This window comes from Phacochoerus africanus, chromosome 3 (genome assembly GCF_016906955.1).
Source record: "Phacochoerus africanus isolate WHEZ1 chromosome 3, ROS_Pafr_v1, whole genome shotgun sequence".
NCBI lineage: Eukaryota > Metazoa > Chordata > Mammalia > Artiodactyla > Suidae > Phacochoerus > Phacochoerus africanus.
In genome coordinates this window covers 12,281,154-12,295,561 of record NC_062546.1, presented here as the reverse complement: position 1 = coordinate 12,295,561, position 14,408 = coordinate 12,281,154, and the positions used below count along the sequence as shown (strand labels likewise).

General features: G+C 39.1%; 1 protein-coding gene across 13 annotated transcripts in view; it reads right to left on the bottom strand.

Annotated features, from left to right (window-relative positions):
* STAU1 (staufen double-stranded RNA binding protein 1) overlaps window positions 1-14,408 on the bottom strand; it is a 65,616-nt gene that overhangs the window by 45,163 nt on the left and 6,045 nt on the right. For 7 of the 13 annotated variants that reach the window (XM_047770900.1, XM_047770901.1, XM_047770902.1 and 4 more), the window contains exons 2-4: window positions 10,726-10,796; window positions 2,853-3,140; window positions 658-782 (exon numbers count right to left, since the gene is read on the bottom strand). The exons of 2 other annotated variants lie outside the window; for them this stretch is intronic. In XM_047770900.1, coding sequence (XP_047626856.1) covers window positions 658-782; window positions 2,853-3,057 — 330 coding nt within the window. In that variant the 5' untranslated portion in view covers window positions 3,058-3,140; window positions 10,726-10,796. The remainder of the gene's footprint in view (window positions 1-657; window positions 783-2,852; window positions 3,141-10,725; window positions 10,797-14,408) is intronic. 4 more of the 13 variants (XM_047770906.1, XM_047770908.1, XM_047770911.1 and 1 more) reach the window with 3 other exon arrangements.

Genomic DNA, 14,408 nt, shown 5'->3' with positions numbered 1-14,408 from the left:
ATATGCAAACATTTAAGTTCCAAGATGTACATTGGCACACATATCAAACAACCTTAAAAGACTGAACTCTTGAATAACAAGTAGTAAAAATTCAAATCTCAGTCAGTCTTTCATTCTCTAAGATGAGGGGAATGACAAGGATACTGAAATCAGAGACAATCCAAAATACACACCGGGTGACTGATTACTACCTCTCAGGTTCAAACCCTGTATCTGGATTGCTAGCAAGTGGCAAAACTGATTTCCTGCTCACCTGCTCTCCCTGCCCAGTCTAAGGTACACGTGCACGTGCAAACAAGCAGGAAAGGAGCCAGAGGAAGGCTGTAGCCAGGAGGCTCGGAGCCTGTAAAACTCACAGGAAATCATTCGCAGGTACTTGGGAATTGTCTCTATTCAGAATCTTAAACAACCACACACTAATTGGAGTTTTAAAAGCCAAATATCCCCCAAAAGATGCATTATCTTTTCTTTGACCTGTTCTGCAAAGATGAAAAAAGAAGCGACTTGCCAAAAATCTGTACTTTTGCATCTCTTTCAGACAACCTCAGCAGTTAAAAAATACGTATTTTGAATCAGAGCACCACTTGCAACTATATAAAAAGAAAAAAAACATTCCTAGTGGGTTATAAATGCACAAGCAGTATGGACAATATTTACCTTACAGTGAGCTGGACCTTGCTCACGCAAAAGCTTATACTCAGGCTGAATCTTGTTGAAACGGGCTAACTCATTCACAAGACACATTGGGGTTTTCTCTTTGGGGTGTGCCATATTAGAAGGAACTGAAAAATAATGTAAGAGCATTGAAGTCAACTAGTAGCATATAAGACTGTGGCTCTACCAGGGATATGAAAAATGAAGGTCTAAGGATTCAGAGCAGCCGTGATGCAAAACTGCAAACCACATTGGGGGCACAGTCTGAAGACACGGCCAGATCTTTTCTGAACCAGTTGAAGCCTGGTAACCTAGGAGAGGGTGTGTCTTCAAAAGAGAGAGAACAGAAGTCAGAGGAATAACTAAATTATGGCAGGCACGCAAGATTTGAAATCAGATGAAGCACTGCTATTATACACAAAGGAATAACCAGGAGATCTTTTGAGCAGAGACACACACACACTGGTTACCACAACAGCTGTCAACTGTACCTGTTCGTTATTTCACAAAACGCAACATGCCAATACCATTTCTCAAACAACGACTGTCGTTTTCCACATAGCTAACTTCTCATTCTTGGTACGTCCTCTAGTCTTATCACCAGAGGCTGCCATCCTCAGGCTTTATCTATTTCTGACAATTATACAAGAAAAATAAAATGGCTTTGGCAGACAGGACTTTTATAAAATTAACAAAATGTGGATATAAGAACACATGAGAAGAAATAGCAATAAATCCCAGAGGACTGAAATAGTCTGTGCCATTTCCTATTAAGATGGCATTCAAATGGCAAATTTGGGGAACACTGACTCTTTAGGGGACTATAACAAGGTAAGAATGCTATTTGGTGAGCCAGTCCAAGGAAGTCTAGAGGTAGCATGATAGATGCCGTGCAGATGAGAGTGGGACAAGGTAATGCTCTAAGAACAGATTTAAAAAGTAAAGAAAATGAGAGGATGAAGGAGGAAATGCAAGCGAAACTGTCAAGCATATTGAGTTGAAAAGGATTTGTTAGAAGGTGACTCTAATATAGAGACACCCATGCTGATACCCCATTTAATTGGTGTTGCAACTTTGGCGGAGGCAGGGGAGGTTTGGGGAGCAGAATATTGTTTTCAGGAGGTTCTTCTTTCAGAGGTGTCAAATCCTTTCTGATGAGTGAGAGTATTTAGTTCGGTTTAATTTCCTAATAGTCAAATATGACTGCTTCTCAACTTATTTCCTTTCAAAAAAAAAAAAAATCTCTGCCTCTTGGGAGTTCCTTGGTGGTCCAGTGATTGCGACTTGGTGCTTTCACTGCTACGGCCTGGGTTTAATCCCTGCTCTGGGAACTGAGATCCCATATCAAGCAGCTGCATGCTCCAGCCAAAACCAAAAAAACCAAAAAACTCTGCTTCTTTGTTCCATTTCTAATTGGTCCGCACTATGATTTCGTAACTACCTCTGGAACCTCAACTTAAACTTACTTTTTCAAAACAAATATTAATGAATGGTAACACACTTTTGCTTTCCAGTAAATCTGGCTGCCCCCATGCTTGGGATAAATCTTACATATATCCAAAAAGGAGGCTTACACCTACAAGTCAGTTCTGGGAAATAATTTTTTTTTTTTTTTTTTTAGGGCCGCACTTGCGGCATATGGAAGTTCCAGGCTAAGGGTCAAATCGGAGCTGTAGCTGCAAGCCTATACCACAGCCACAGCAACGCCAGATCCAAGCCACATCTGCAACCTACACCACAGCTCACAGCAATGCCATATCCTTAACCCACTGAGGTCGAGGATCAAACCCATGTCCTCACAGATATTAGCTGGATTCGTTATCGAGAGCCACAACAGGGAACTCCTCTGGGAAATAACTTTAAAAGCAGAAATTTTCCCATACAGCAATGAATATCCAAAGTAGTATTTATTATTCAACTCTTTCTGCCATCCACCACTTTATAACATAGTAAACTTTATAGTTTAGTTTCCAATTTTCTTTCTTACACTTCAAAATGGTCTGTCCAAGGCCTCCATCAACCCAATACACAAACAAGTGTTTCATATCTGGGATAAAGAAGTGTGGGCAGTTAATACTTTCTTCTGCTTCCTGAAGATAAATGTGTGAGAGCTCCCTACATCTGCAATCTACTTATCAGATCAGAAAACAGGCTAAGAAAACATTTGAAACAGAAGACACTTGGAGTCATACGCTTACCTGCAGCTGCACTGGTGGATGTAATAGATGCAGAGGGTAAAGCAGAGTTTTGGATAGGTCTACCTGCATTTTCAGAGGGCAGAGAGCTAGTAGTAGAAGGAATACTCATCAAAGGCTGTGAGAGAAGAGACTGGTTCTTGTTCAGTATTTGGCTCCCTGAGAGAGCAGCAGATGGGTTCTGAACTTGCACTTGAACTTGAGACATGGTCACTTTCAAAAAAGTGAACAACTGCAGGTAAACAGCTTTCAGTGCAGGTTAATTCAGTGCTATGAAGTCTAAAGTTCTACCTGAAAGTTGTAGGGAAAGAAAATAAAAAGATAAATTATAGAGGAGATACGTAATTGCCAATATTCAGTCAAAACTGGTGTCACCTACTCAAGTATGAAAATAGCCCCGTTTAGTAGGTAGCTATGTTGATGTATTAGAAATGTGTTTCTCCTTGTTATATGGTAGGTTCACTAGCCTTATGACTTTCTCATAGTGTTTTTAAACAACTTATAATACCCACACGCTCTGCATGTTTATTTTACAAAGAGAACCAGCAGGGTATAATATTTATTGCTGAATATTAAGAATTATAAACCACAGCTTACATTCAAAAATGCAAATTTAAAAATATGAATAAGTTTTCTATTATATATGCAATATAGTAAAGGTTTCTGATCTCAAAATGATAAGAAGCTGAAAGCAAAATGGATTGGTAACACCATTAACAGGTGACTAAACACTGCTTCCATTTTAGGGCCAACTACTTAGGCTGGCACCCTGAGAGCTTTCCTTTAAGTTGACTGAAGAAAGAAAGGAATTCCTCACGTTTGCTGTTTCTTTTTCCTCATGATGATAAAGATCTCTTTGTTTTCACGAGAGGTTTGTTTGAGACGGTCATATTTATTTATAGGCCCCAAACAAGAATTGAGGCACCCACATCAATGCTCATGATCCTGAGAAATTATCTGAATAGGAAAGAACATTCTATAGTATTTGTACTATTAAAAGCAAAAGTGGAGAGGATGAAGAAGAGAGGAAAAGATTTCAGACTGGCAATTTTTCTACTGTGACTGGTAGTGGGTAGAGCCTGAGGAACAGAGGAGACTGTTTACAGCATCTTCCAAAGGCCTTACATCTAAAGACATTTAAATTTATTCATGAAGTCAAAAATAAGGGCAGTTCTGCATATTTTCATGGCCATCCTTCGAAAAGCTGAAAATGTTTAAGTCAAAAGTATAAAAAATAACAAGCAACAAAGAACAGAAAAAGCCAACCAAGCAGAAAGCAGCAAACTAACACATCTATTACAGGGTAATTTTTGTTACTTTAACTTTTTTTTAAGTCTCAAAATGATTTTTAATTAAAGCTGAACCTCTAGAAAGACATGAATGACCAGAGCCATTAAGTTGAGAAGTCCTGGCACATTCTCTCTTGCTGAGAAAAAAAAGAACCATAAAACTCAAAACAAGACAAACAAAAGTCTTAAAATATGACTTTGGTTAGTAGGAGCATAAACTTTACCTTATACCACAAAATTCCCCAGTATTGCAGTTGTTCACTGTTTACGTCTGGAATCAGAACAAAATAACAGGAATTCCCGTCGTGGCGCAGTGGTTAACGAATCCGACTAGGAACCATGAGGTTGCGGGTTCGGTCCCTGCCCTTGCTCAGTGGGTTAAGGATCCAGCGTTGCTGTGAGCTGTGGTGTAGGTTGCAGACGCGGCTTGGATCCCGCGTTGCTGTGGCTCTGGAGTAGGCTGGGGGCTACAGCTCCGATTCGACTCCTAGCCTGGGAACCTCCATATGCCGCGGGAGCGGCCCAAGAAATAGGAAAAAGACAAAAAAAAAAAAAAGAACAAAATAACAGAGATCCACTGAAGATCAAGATACCAGTCTTAGCAGACAAGTTGCCGTTGTCAAGAAACAAGTCCAGAACTTTTAGAGGTCAGCTAAAAGGTTCATTGTTCATGTGCCACAGCTGCGGCAACACTGGATCCTTAACTCACTGCGCCAGGCCAGGAATTGAACCCATGCTGCTGCAGAAACAGTGCTGGATCCTTAACCCACTGTGCCAGAAGGAAACTCCTTAATTTGTAGTTTTGAATTCCTTGCTTCATTGTTATTTCATTCAGATGCCAAAATATAAAAATTTCTCTATCAATCTTCCCCTTCTTTCCCTTATTCACTCTCTCTCCTCTCTTTTTGTTTTTGTTTTTTTTAGGGCTACACCGAGGCATATGGAGGTTTCCAGGCTAGGGGTCGATTTGGAGCTGTAGCCACCGGCCTACACCATAGCCAGAGCAACACCAGATCCGAACCGAGTCTGCAACCTACACCATAGCTCACAGCAACACTGGACCCTTAACCCACTGAGGGAGGCAGGCCAGGGATCAAATCTTCGTCCTCACAGACACTAGTCAGATTCATTTCCGCTGAGCCATGATGGGAACTTCCCTTTTTAAACTGCCTTGAGGGCATTTTTCTACCCTCTCACCAAAAAAAAAAAAAAAAAAAAAAAGACAAGAAAAGAAAAATTATTTACAGTGAACTCACAACTTCACAACACCAACCACAGGTCACAGGTTAAAACATAAGCCAAAAGCAAAGTGTCTACTTCGAAGTCCACTCACATACCAGGAGTAACCCAACTCTCTTCTGGGTTGGCTCTCAGAGTCTAAGACTGAATGAATGAACTAAATTTAGAAAGGGTGGGACCCAAAGGGATCTTTTTTGGCTAACTATTCTCTACAGCAGGCCCACTGCCTGCATTTCCAGTCACAAACATAAATTCATAGGTTTTTTAATTAAAGAGAAAGTTTTAAAATAAAGATTGCCCCCAAAATGTTAACCTCAAGTACATCTGGAATAGTTATTCTTTCTAACAGTTAGTTGAAGCAAGGAATTCAAAACTACAAATTAAGGAGTTTCCTTCTGGCACAGTGGGTTAAGGATCCAGCACTGTTTCTGCAGCAGCATGGGTTCAATTCCTGGCCTGGCGCAGTGGGTTAAGGATCCAGTGTTGCTGCAGCTGTGGCACATGATGTAGCCTCAGCTTGGATTTGATCCCTGGCCCTGGAACTTCCATAAGCTGTGGGTGGAGCCAAAAAAAAATTTTTTTTTTTAATTCAACAAATAGTACTCATTTTTAGTCACTTACTAATTTAACATTTCTATGTGTCTTCAAAGCCTGAAAAGAAAATCTAAAACAGCAGTTCTAAAGAGGAGGCAATTTTGTTCCCCAAGGACATTTCACAATGTCAGGAGACATTGCTTGGTTGTTACAATGACAGAATGGGGGAACCTACTGCTATCTAGTGGGTAGAGATGCTATTTCAAGTACATATGTAAGAATCCACAAAATCTTACTAATGTATTAAGTAGCTTATATTCTCTGACAGGAAAAGAAAATCTCCTTTTCATCTCAAAGGCTCTTAAAAAACTGACATTGATATTTTACCTAAACAGATGCTCCTCTTCTAAGAGAAGCCAGGCAACTACCACAGTTATGAATGAGGGGGAAATTAATGGTTTACCCACATAATTCAAAGGACAAATAAGACTTTTCACCACTGTTATTTATATATAGTTCATAGACATATTCAGGGGAAATCAGAGAATTTCAGAGATACTACTTCTGTATAAATTTAGACCCTGCTGCTTGACAGTACTCCATCCTGAGATTAAATCCTTAAATCTAAACTTAACTTTTCCTTCAAACCTGTCTTTAAGGATTGTTGTCCATCAGATAAACAGGGGACTCAAGAGAGATTAAACTGCTTTATTAGGGTCTTCTTATACAAGAAGAGTATTTCACACAGAGTAAAATCAGGATGAAAAGTTTGAAACACAAAGATTTCAGGTTTCCCCAGTGTTGGAAACACCTTTGACTGTTAAGTCTGTGTTGTGCCACCTGCCTCCTGCCTCCAGCACAGATGAGAATCTTTTATCTCCTGATTTTTTCCTCTTTGAAGAGCTTGAGACATCAAATCAAGAAAATATGTCCATCCTATTCTTAAATCATAAATTTATGGAGTACCCGGAAGCACTGTAACACTAGAAGAGGTGCTATGATAAAGTTACGGGTACCGCTTTTTAAAAGATTCCTAATTCCAAGTCCCCCTAGGTCCTAACTTTGGCTTGGTGACATAAAAATCTCCTAAAAATAGTCTCACCTTGGTTGGCAGCTTCCATTTCTCAAGTGTCAAGTACTTTTTAACAGGTTGTAGGGAAGGGAGATATCTCAACTCCATAAAAGCATTTTTAAAAATTACACATGTGCCAAAAAGTGGTCAGGCACAAAATGCATATTTCTAACTCAGCAATTAGTCTATTACAGTGGGCCCTACTGAGAGCACAGTCTGAGTAATACACAAAAAAGGCAGATCTTTCTGAAAACATTTACAGTACCACCTGCAATAGTACTTAGTCCTAATTACTTTTTTGATAGGCAAGAAATAAATTTATTAAGATAGGATGCTTATGAAGATGCAAGTGGGCAGGTAAGGAGGCTCTGCCTAATCAGTTTCAACTAACAGATTGTTAAATTACTGCAGCAGGAAATACCTACTTCAGCAATTACAGAAAAACATCATTTTTAATATCCAATTTTTAACAGGATTAACACATGAAATAATGAAGTATTTATACTTTTATGTAATGAACACCTCAGTCCCCTTCGTAGTAAGTGATGTTTCCAAACAAGACATGTTCTTTAAAAAGAAGGGAGGAAGAAAAAGAAAAATGTCATCCCAATTCAAGCTTTTAAAAAAGCAAAAATTTTGCACTAAATATCCCCCCTTCTCACCTTCATTACATCTTATCTAGTATGAGTACAACAGCTACAAAGGAATATTCCAGTTCTTCACCATGACAAAACATTAGCAGTACCAACAGCTATTTTAGGATATATTCATTTACTATTCAACAAAAATGTATTAAGCATCTACTGAATGTGAACCCTTTTATGGCATTCTCAAGTGCTACATGCTGTGTTAAACTTTTCCTCCAAGACACAAGAGACCTCCAAGCAACCAACTGTACATCTATTAATCTATTCACTATGGTTTCTGAGAGGCTTCACTCTCAGAGAAACCTTGTCAACAATAACAGAAGTTAAGGAATAAACCATCATTTCGAGAAAAGCCTTCAAATACAACTAAAAAACATCCACACCATCCCCTTACAACCCCCTTACAACAGTTATTTCCAAAATCCTTTCTGACATCTCTTTCTAGCTGCAATGTATTTGTATGTTTTCTGCAGGTCAGCTCACTCCCCACCCACCACCATACACCATACCACCCTATCTTCACCTCCCTCTACCAGTGAAAAAGCAATTCACTGACTCCAAACATTACCCAAACACCTGCAGGTAGGGCAACAACAAGTACAGAAACATGGCAATCGCTATCAACCTGCATAGTGATTTTCAAAAAGACAATGTCAATGTCAAGCTAATAATGTCCAAAAGCAGCCCACATATCAAGTCACACAATAATAAAAGATTCCTGGGAGTTCCTGTCGTGACTCAGTGGTTAACGAATCCGACTAGGAACCATGAGGTTGCGGGTTTGATCCCTGGCCTTGCTCAGTGGGTTAAGGATCAGGCGTTGCCGTGAGCTGTGGTGTAGGTCACAGACGTGGCTCAGATCCCGTATTACTGTGGCTCTGGAGTAGGCTGGCGGCTACAGCTCCAATTAGACCCCTAGCCTGGGAACCTCCATATGCTGCAGGTGCGACCCTAGAAAAGGCAAAAAGACAAAAAGAAAATAATAATAATAATAATAATAATAATAATAGATTCCTGAAAAGAAATATGACAAATTACCTAAAAGAAGAAGAAAAAAAAGACCAAAATGTACTTGGTGCTCAAGAGAAAGACACAGGACAAATAGCCATGATGAGGTACAATCACTTGCAAGACAATAAAAGGAGCCAAACATAATGCCTGGAAACAACCCAGCCTACTGAAGACCTTTGCAGCCAATACAAGTGACTGACTGTGGCTCCCCTCTCACACTTGGCCCAATGCCAAATAGAAAAGGGAGGATTTTCTTTCTATGCAAATGTAGGGAGTGAGCTGCTAGGAGTTCCTGTTGTGGCACAGCAGGTTAAGGACCTGGTGTTATGTCTGTAGCGGATAGAGTTTGATCCCTAGCCTGGGAACTCCTATATGCTGCAGTTGTGGCAAAAATAAAATAAAATAAAATAAAATCTAACAATAAAGAAGTACTTTCTAAAAGATAATTCATTATTAATTCTTCATCATAAAAAAATCACATCATACTATATACTAAAGTGAATTAAAAATTCACCTCAGCAGCATAACAAGCTGCAAACCTTATTGTCTTTTCCAGGTCTGAAACCCTATCGAGTTCCCCTCTTCCCTTCCCTAGGAGAAACTCTTAAAAATAACTGAATGCAGAGTTCCCTGGTGGCCTAGTGGTTAAGGATTTGGTGTCGTTGCTGCTATGACTCAAGTTCGATCCCTGGCCCAGGAACTTTTGCGTGTTGGGGGCATAGCCAAAAAAACCAAATAACTGAACACGTATTATTTTTGTAAATATGGACATGTTTTTAAGCTAAAATGAGTATCTATTTGTGATGTGCTAGAAAATTTTAACAGTAGTATTATGTGACATATTTTTGAATAAGAAGGGGTTTGGTTCAACATAGTTAACTGACTTTTCCTTTCAGAAAACAGAAACTTTAGTCCGTAACCATGTGCCATCTATCTAGAAATACAACAGCATTTACCATCATCTTCATGCAAAATGGACCAGTACCAAGATCTAGTTTCTAAGAAACCAGCCTTGCTGCTAAATAGCAACCAACAATGTTAAATTAGATGAAACTTCTGAGTTTGGGCTTTCAATTCTACTCCCAACTCAGAGCAAGTATATATCCAACTCTTGGCAATCCACTGCTTGGTGCCTCAGTTTCCCCAAAGCACTCTGTAATAGGCTCTTTTTTCTTTTTTTTGCCACGTCCCTGGCATGTGCACGTTCCCAGGCCAGGGACTGGACCTGCTCCACAGCAGTGACACCACCAGATCCTGAGCCACCAAGGAACCTGTAATAAGCTCTTTGACAAAGTCTCAGTTGTAATAATCTGAGAGCTAAAATACCGAAAGAATCCTAGGGCAGGGTAATAGTTATCTGGCTCTTTGAAATGAAAAGCATTATACGAATTCGGTGTAATGAGTGCAAATCCATTCCCTCAGCTTTGTAAACATCTCTAAATTCCTTATGTGTCAATTTCCTCATTCTCAAAGAAAGTGGGGTTAACTTGTCTACTAATTACGACCTCAGAGATACAGTACGATGATGTGTTCTCAGCTAAAAAAACACAAAGTATGTCAGTGTTTGCAGAGTGTTTTGCAGTTTCCTGATGAAGGACTGTAAAATCTTATACCCTCTTAGGGTAAAACTTTTTTGGTTGAGATGATCACATGCAGTCAGTGGTAAATGGAACTTGTTTTCGTTCACAACAGAAAACAATGCTGAATTATTTCCAATTTTGAAAACCAAGTTTGACATAAACAATCTGAGACATCAAAGGTAAACTACAAAAGTTTCTATGACCAAAATGCTACTGACTGAGTTATGTTTAACGACACTTCAGTGGTCAATTTTCATGTCTCTAACACTTAAAGTATATGGCGGTGCTGGCTACAAGGTTTTATATTCTTGCCAATAATTTTCCCCGTATTTACTTTCTAATTAAACCTCAAGAGTAAAAAGAAATCAAACAGCATAAAACTTCTTCTGTGTCTCTAATATTACAGCCAGAAGTAAAAGCCATTTTCCACACAAATCATTTAAGATTTCAAATATATTACAGATTGTGAACAGGCCTGAAACTATAGAGCCAAAACATGCATACCTTAAAAATAAGCACTCTAGGAACAATGTTGTTTTGGTTCAGTTCTGAGAGGTTATGTGGTAGGGAAACTCCTGGAAAATAAGAAACAATAGTTACTGACTAAAACAGATCTTTTTCTGAAAATGAAGATAGACACGCTAAAGTTTTGGGGAAACCTAAAATTTACAAGTATTATTCCCTACTTGCTTCTGAAAGTATGGTGTCATGGCTTGAAGCAGCACACTGTAGAGTCTAAAAAAGACACAACTGCCTGGGAACTAGGTAAAGGGTACTTTGCAGAGACACAAAGATAAGAGACAGTAGAAATTTCCTTAATTCTCAATTACTTTCTGCTAAGAGACCTATGAATACCTTGGAATTTTTAAAAAGGAACTGGACATCAAATACTGCCCAATCACACAAGCCAGAACTTTAAATTTTACAGTTCCCACACTGGCTAAATATTTTATTCATAAACATTCTTACCATATGCTTGGTGGTTCAAACACAATTACATGGGAAAATTTACAAAATGGCACCTTGTACATAAATATTCTTGTATTAAACTGCAAAATATGAAAAAGCACATTACCTCTAGTAAATCCAAGTCATAATCATTCTTTAGAATTGGATTTCAGGGACATAAGAATTTAATTCTCAATCTCTCCGGTCTCATTTATCCAGAGGCTCCCCCTTCCTTAAACAGCAGCTGACAGTAACAAATAGAATTCCTTACCTTGGGATGCTTTTTCCATTTTTATAACAAAGTAATTTTGCTCATTTTAATTTCACACTGCTATTGTGACTTAATAAACAACAAAAAGCTGTGCACTATCCAAATAATTTCAGAAATAAAATCATGAACTCTAATTGGTTCTATAGCATTTTATCAACCCAGGTTGTTCTTTCTATAAATAGTACACTATACTAACAATTTTCCAATCTAGAACCCTATTGTTCCATAAGCTCACCCATTCAAAAGACCAGCATGAATGGGAACTGAAAAGGCGTGGGCACAGCCCAAGCAGATGTCTAGGACCACCTAATAGAGCCCACGCTTTTTACCAGGAGGGGCTTCCCTCAATACGAGCCCATCTATGCTGAAGGTTTACACTAGGTTTGGTTATCTAGTTTTCTCACTTATGGCAGATTTGGTTATCTAGTTTTCTAGCCCAAACCTGAAGTTTAAAACGAAAATCAACTATACTCAGTAAAAAATTAAAATAAAAATTAAAACAGAAAAAAGGAGCCAGAGTCAGACACAATGACAACAGTGAAAAGCAACTGCCAGCAACTAAAGAGCAAAGAAAAAAAGGGGAGGGAGGAGAAAAACAGCAGTCTGCAACCACTGGGATTTCAAGCATCTTTAACACAACACAAGTGATAGCTAAGATTCATATACATAGTCACATTCATGAGCAAACTTTAAAAAAAAAAAATCCCCAATCATTTCCAAAGTCATCATGATTATGACCAATATATCAATACAGCACCTACTCCAAGCAGCAGAGAAGAGGGACTGGATTAAGCCCAACTTCCTTTCTTTCCCACTCAAGAAATATACTAGAACGCAAAAAGACTGAATTAAATTCAGTGTTTTATTCACTTACTCAACAAATAATTACTGAACATCTATTTGTAGGCACTATTCTGAGCACTAGGGAAAGAGGAGTACACAAATAGATGTAGTCCCAGTCCTCATGGAATTCCCATTTGTGTAAGAAATGGGAACATTTGAACCTTGAATTCAACACAAATTTAAATAATTCACAGTGGCTTTTTTATTTTGGCCACTCTGCAGCATATGGAGTCCCCAGGCTAGAGATCAGATCTGAGCCACAACTGCCTCCTATGACACACAGCTGCAGCAATGCCAGATCCTTTACCCACAATGCTGGACCAGGGATCGAACCTGCATCCCAGCATTGCAGAGATGCCACTGATCCCGTTGTGCCACAGTGGCAACTCCTATGGTGGCATTATAATTAATAGTAACAAATCACTTATAATACACATCACCTCATAATTAAAAACAACACAGAGGAACATAAAAGGACCCTTGGCTGCAAGACATTGATTTTAGAATACAAGCAAACCAGCTATTACACGGCTTTTTGGGTGAGGATCTGAGTTAGGATCCCAACTCTGGCACTCAGCTGAATTACCTTGAGCAAGTTACTCTGTAGGCTTCAACTTTATATTAAATAGATCCTTAACCCACTGAGTGAGGCCAGGGATCAAGCCCACAACCTCATGGTTCCTAGTTGGATTCATTTCCGCTGCGCCACAACCAGAACTCCCAAGAATTTTTTTTTAACTTTATTCTTTTTTATGTTTCGTGCTTAATACATAAATTCTTAGTTAATAGGGAAATCAGTTCCTTGAAGCAGTCATGTTCCACACTGTAAAGTTTCACTCTACTACAAACCAAAAGGAGACTTTTTTACCTGACTATATTTGACAGTCATCTAGGTAAAGGGTCATGGAGCCTCAATGAGCAGGTTACACTGTGGAAGAACATAAACCTCCAAGAATAATCAGACTTATCATTACATATGAATTATCTTCTGATAGAGGAAAGGACTGCCTAGCATTCTGTACCAAATCACAACGGCATCAGCAGACAATGGCTCTAATTGTATCAGGGTGGACTCTGCAAGGGTAGAAAATTCATGCTTCAATTAATTTTAATCTATAGAAAGCATGGACTCCAAAAAAAGCAAAAATGTGAAAGAATCAAACAAGATCTAGTTAGATCACAAAGCTCATGCCTGAGGGAAGCCAATACAGTAACAATTTAAGAAGCATTATCTGCTCACTTCATTCAAAGAAAAGACATTTCTAACACCTTTTCATGATTAATGAGAAACACTGCCTCAGGTGAGGCTAAACACAGAATGGAAACACATACACCATCTCACTAAACCCCAAATCTAGAGGTAGATTTAATTTTACTGAACTAGTCTTTCAAAACTAGCCATAGAGATGACTGACACCTAGCTGGAGAATCAAAGAGGCTTCCTATTCAGGAGATCATTTAATCAAAGGAATTAAAAAAGAAATTGTTTAAGAGGCAGTTCAATACCAAAAAGAAAGTTACATTAAATATTCTGGATATAATTAGTCAGGAAATAATGTTAGAAATGGCTGGAAAGGAGTTCCCGTCGTGGCGCAGTGGTTAACGAATCCGACTAGGAACCATGAGGTTGCGGGTTCGGTCCCTGCCCTTGCTCAGTGGGTTAATGATCCGGCGTTGCCGTGAGTGTGGTGTAGGTTGCAGACGCGGCTCGAATCCCACGTTGCTGTGGCTCTGGCGTAGGCCGGTGGCTACAGCTCCGATTCAACCCCTAGCCTGGGAGGGAGCGGCCCAAGAAATAGCAACGACAACAACAAAGACAAAAAAGACCAAAAAAAAAGGCTGGGAAGCAAAAGAGCAATAATCCTATAAAGCAAATTAGAGGAGTTCCTGCTGTGGCTCAGCGGTAACGAACCTAACTAGCATCCATGAGAATGAGGGTTCAATCCCTGGCCTTGCTCAGTGGATTAAGGATCCTGCATTGCTGTGAGCTGTGATGTAGGCCTGCAGCTGTAGCTCCAATTCAGCCTCTAGCCTGGGAACTTCCACATGTCATGGATGTGGCCGTAAAAAGATAAACAAATAAATAAAAGGTTTAATTAACTCATTTTCTATAAAGCAGAATAAT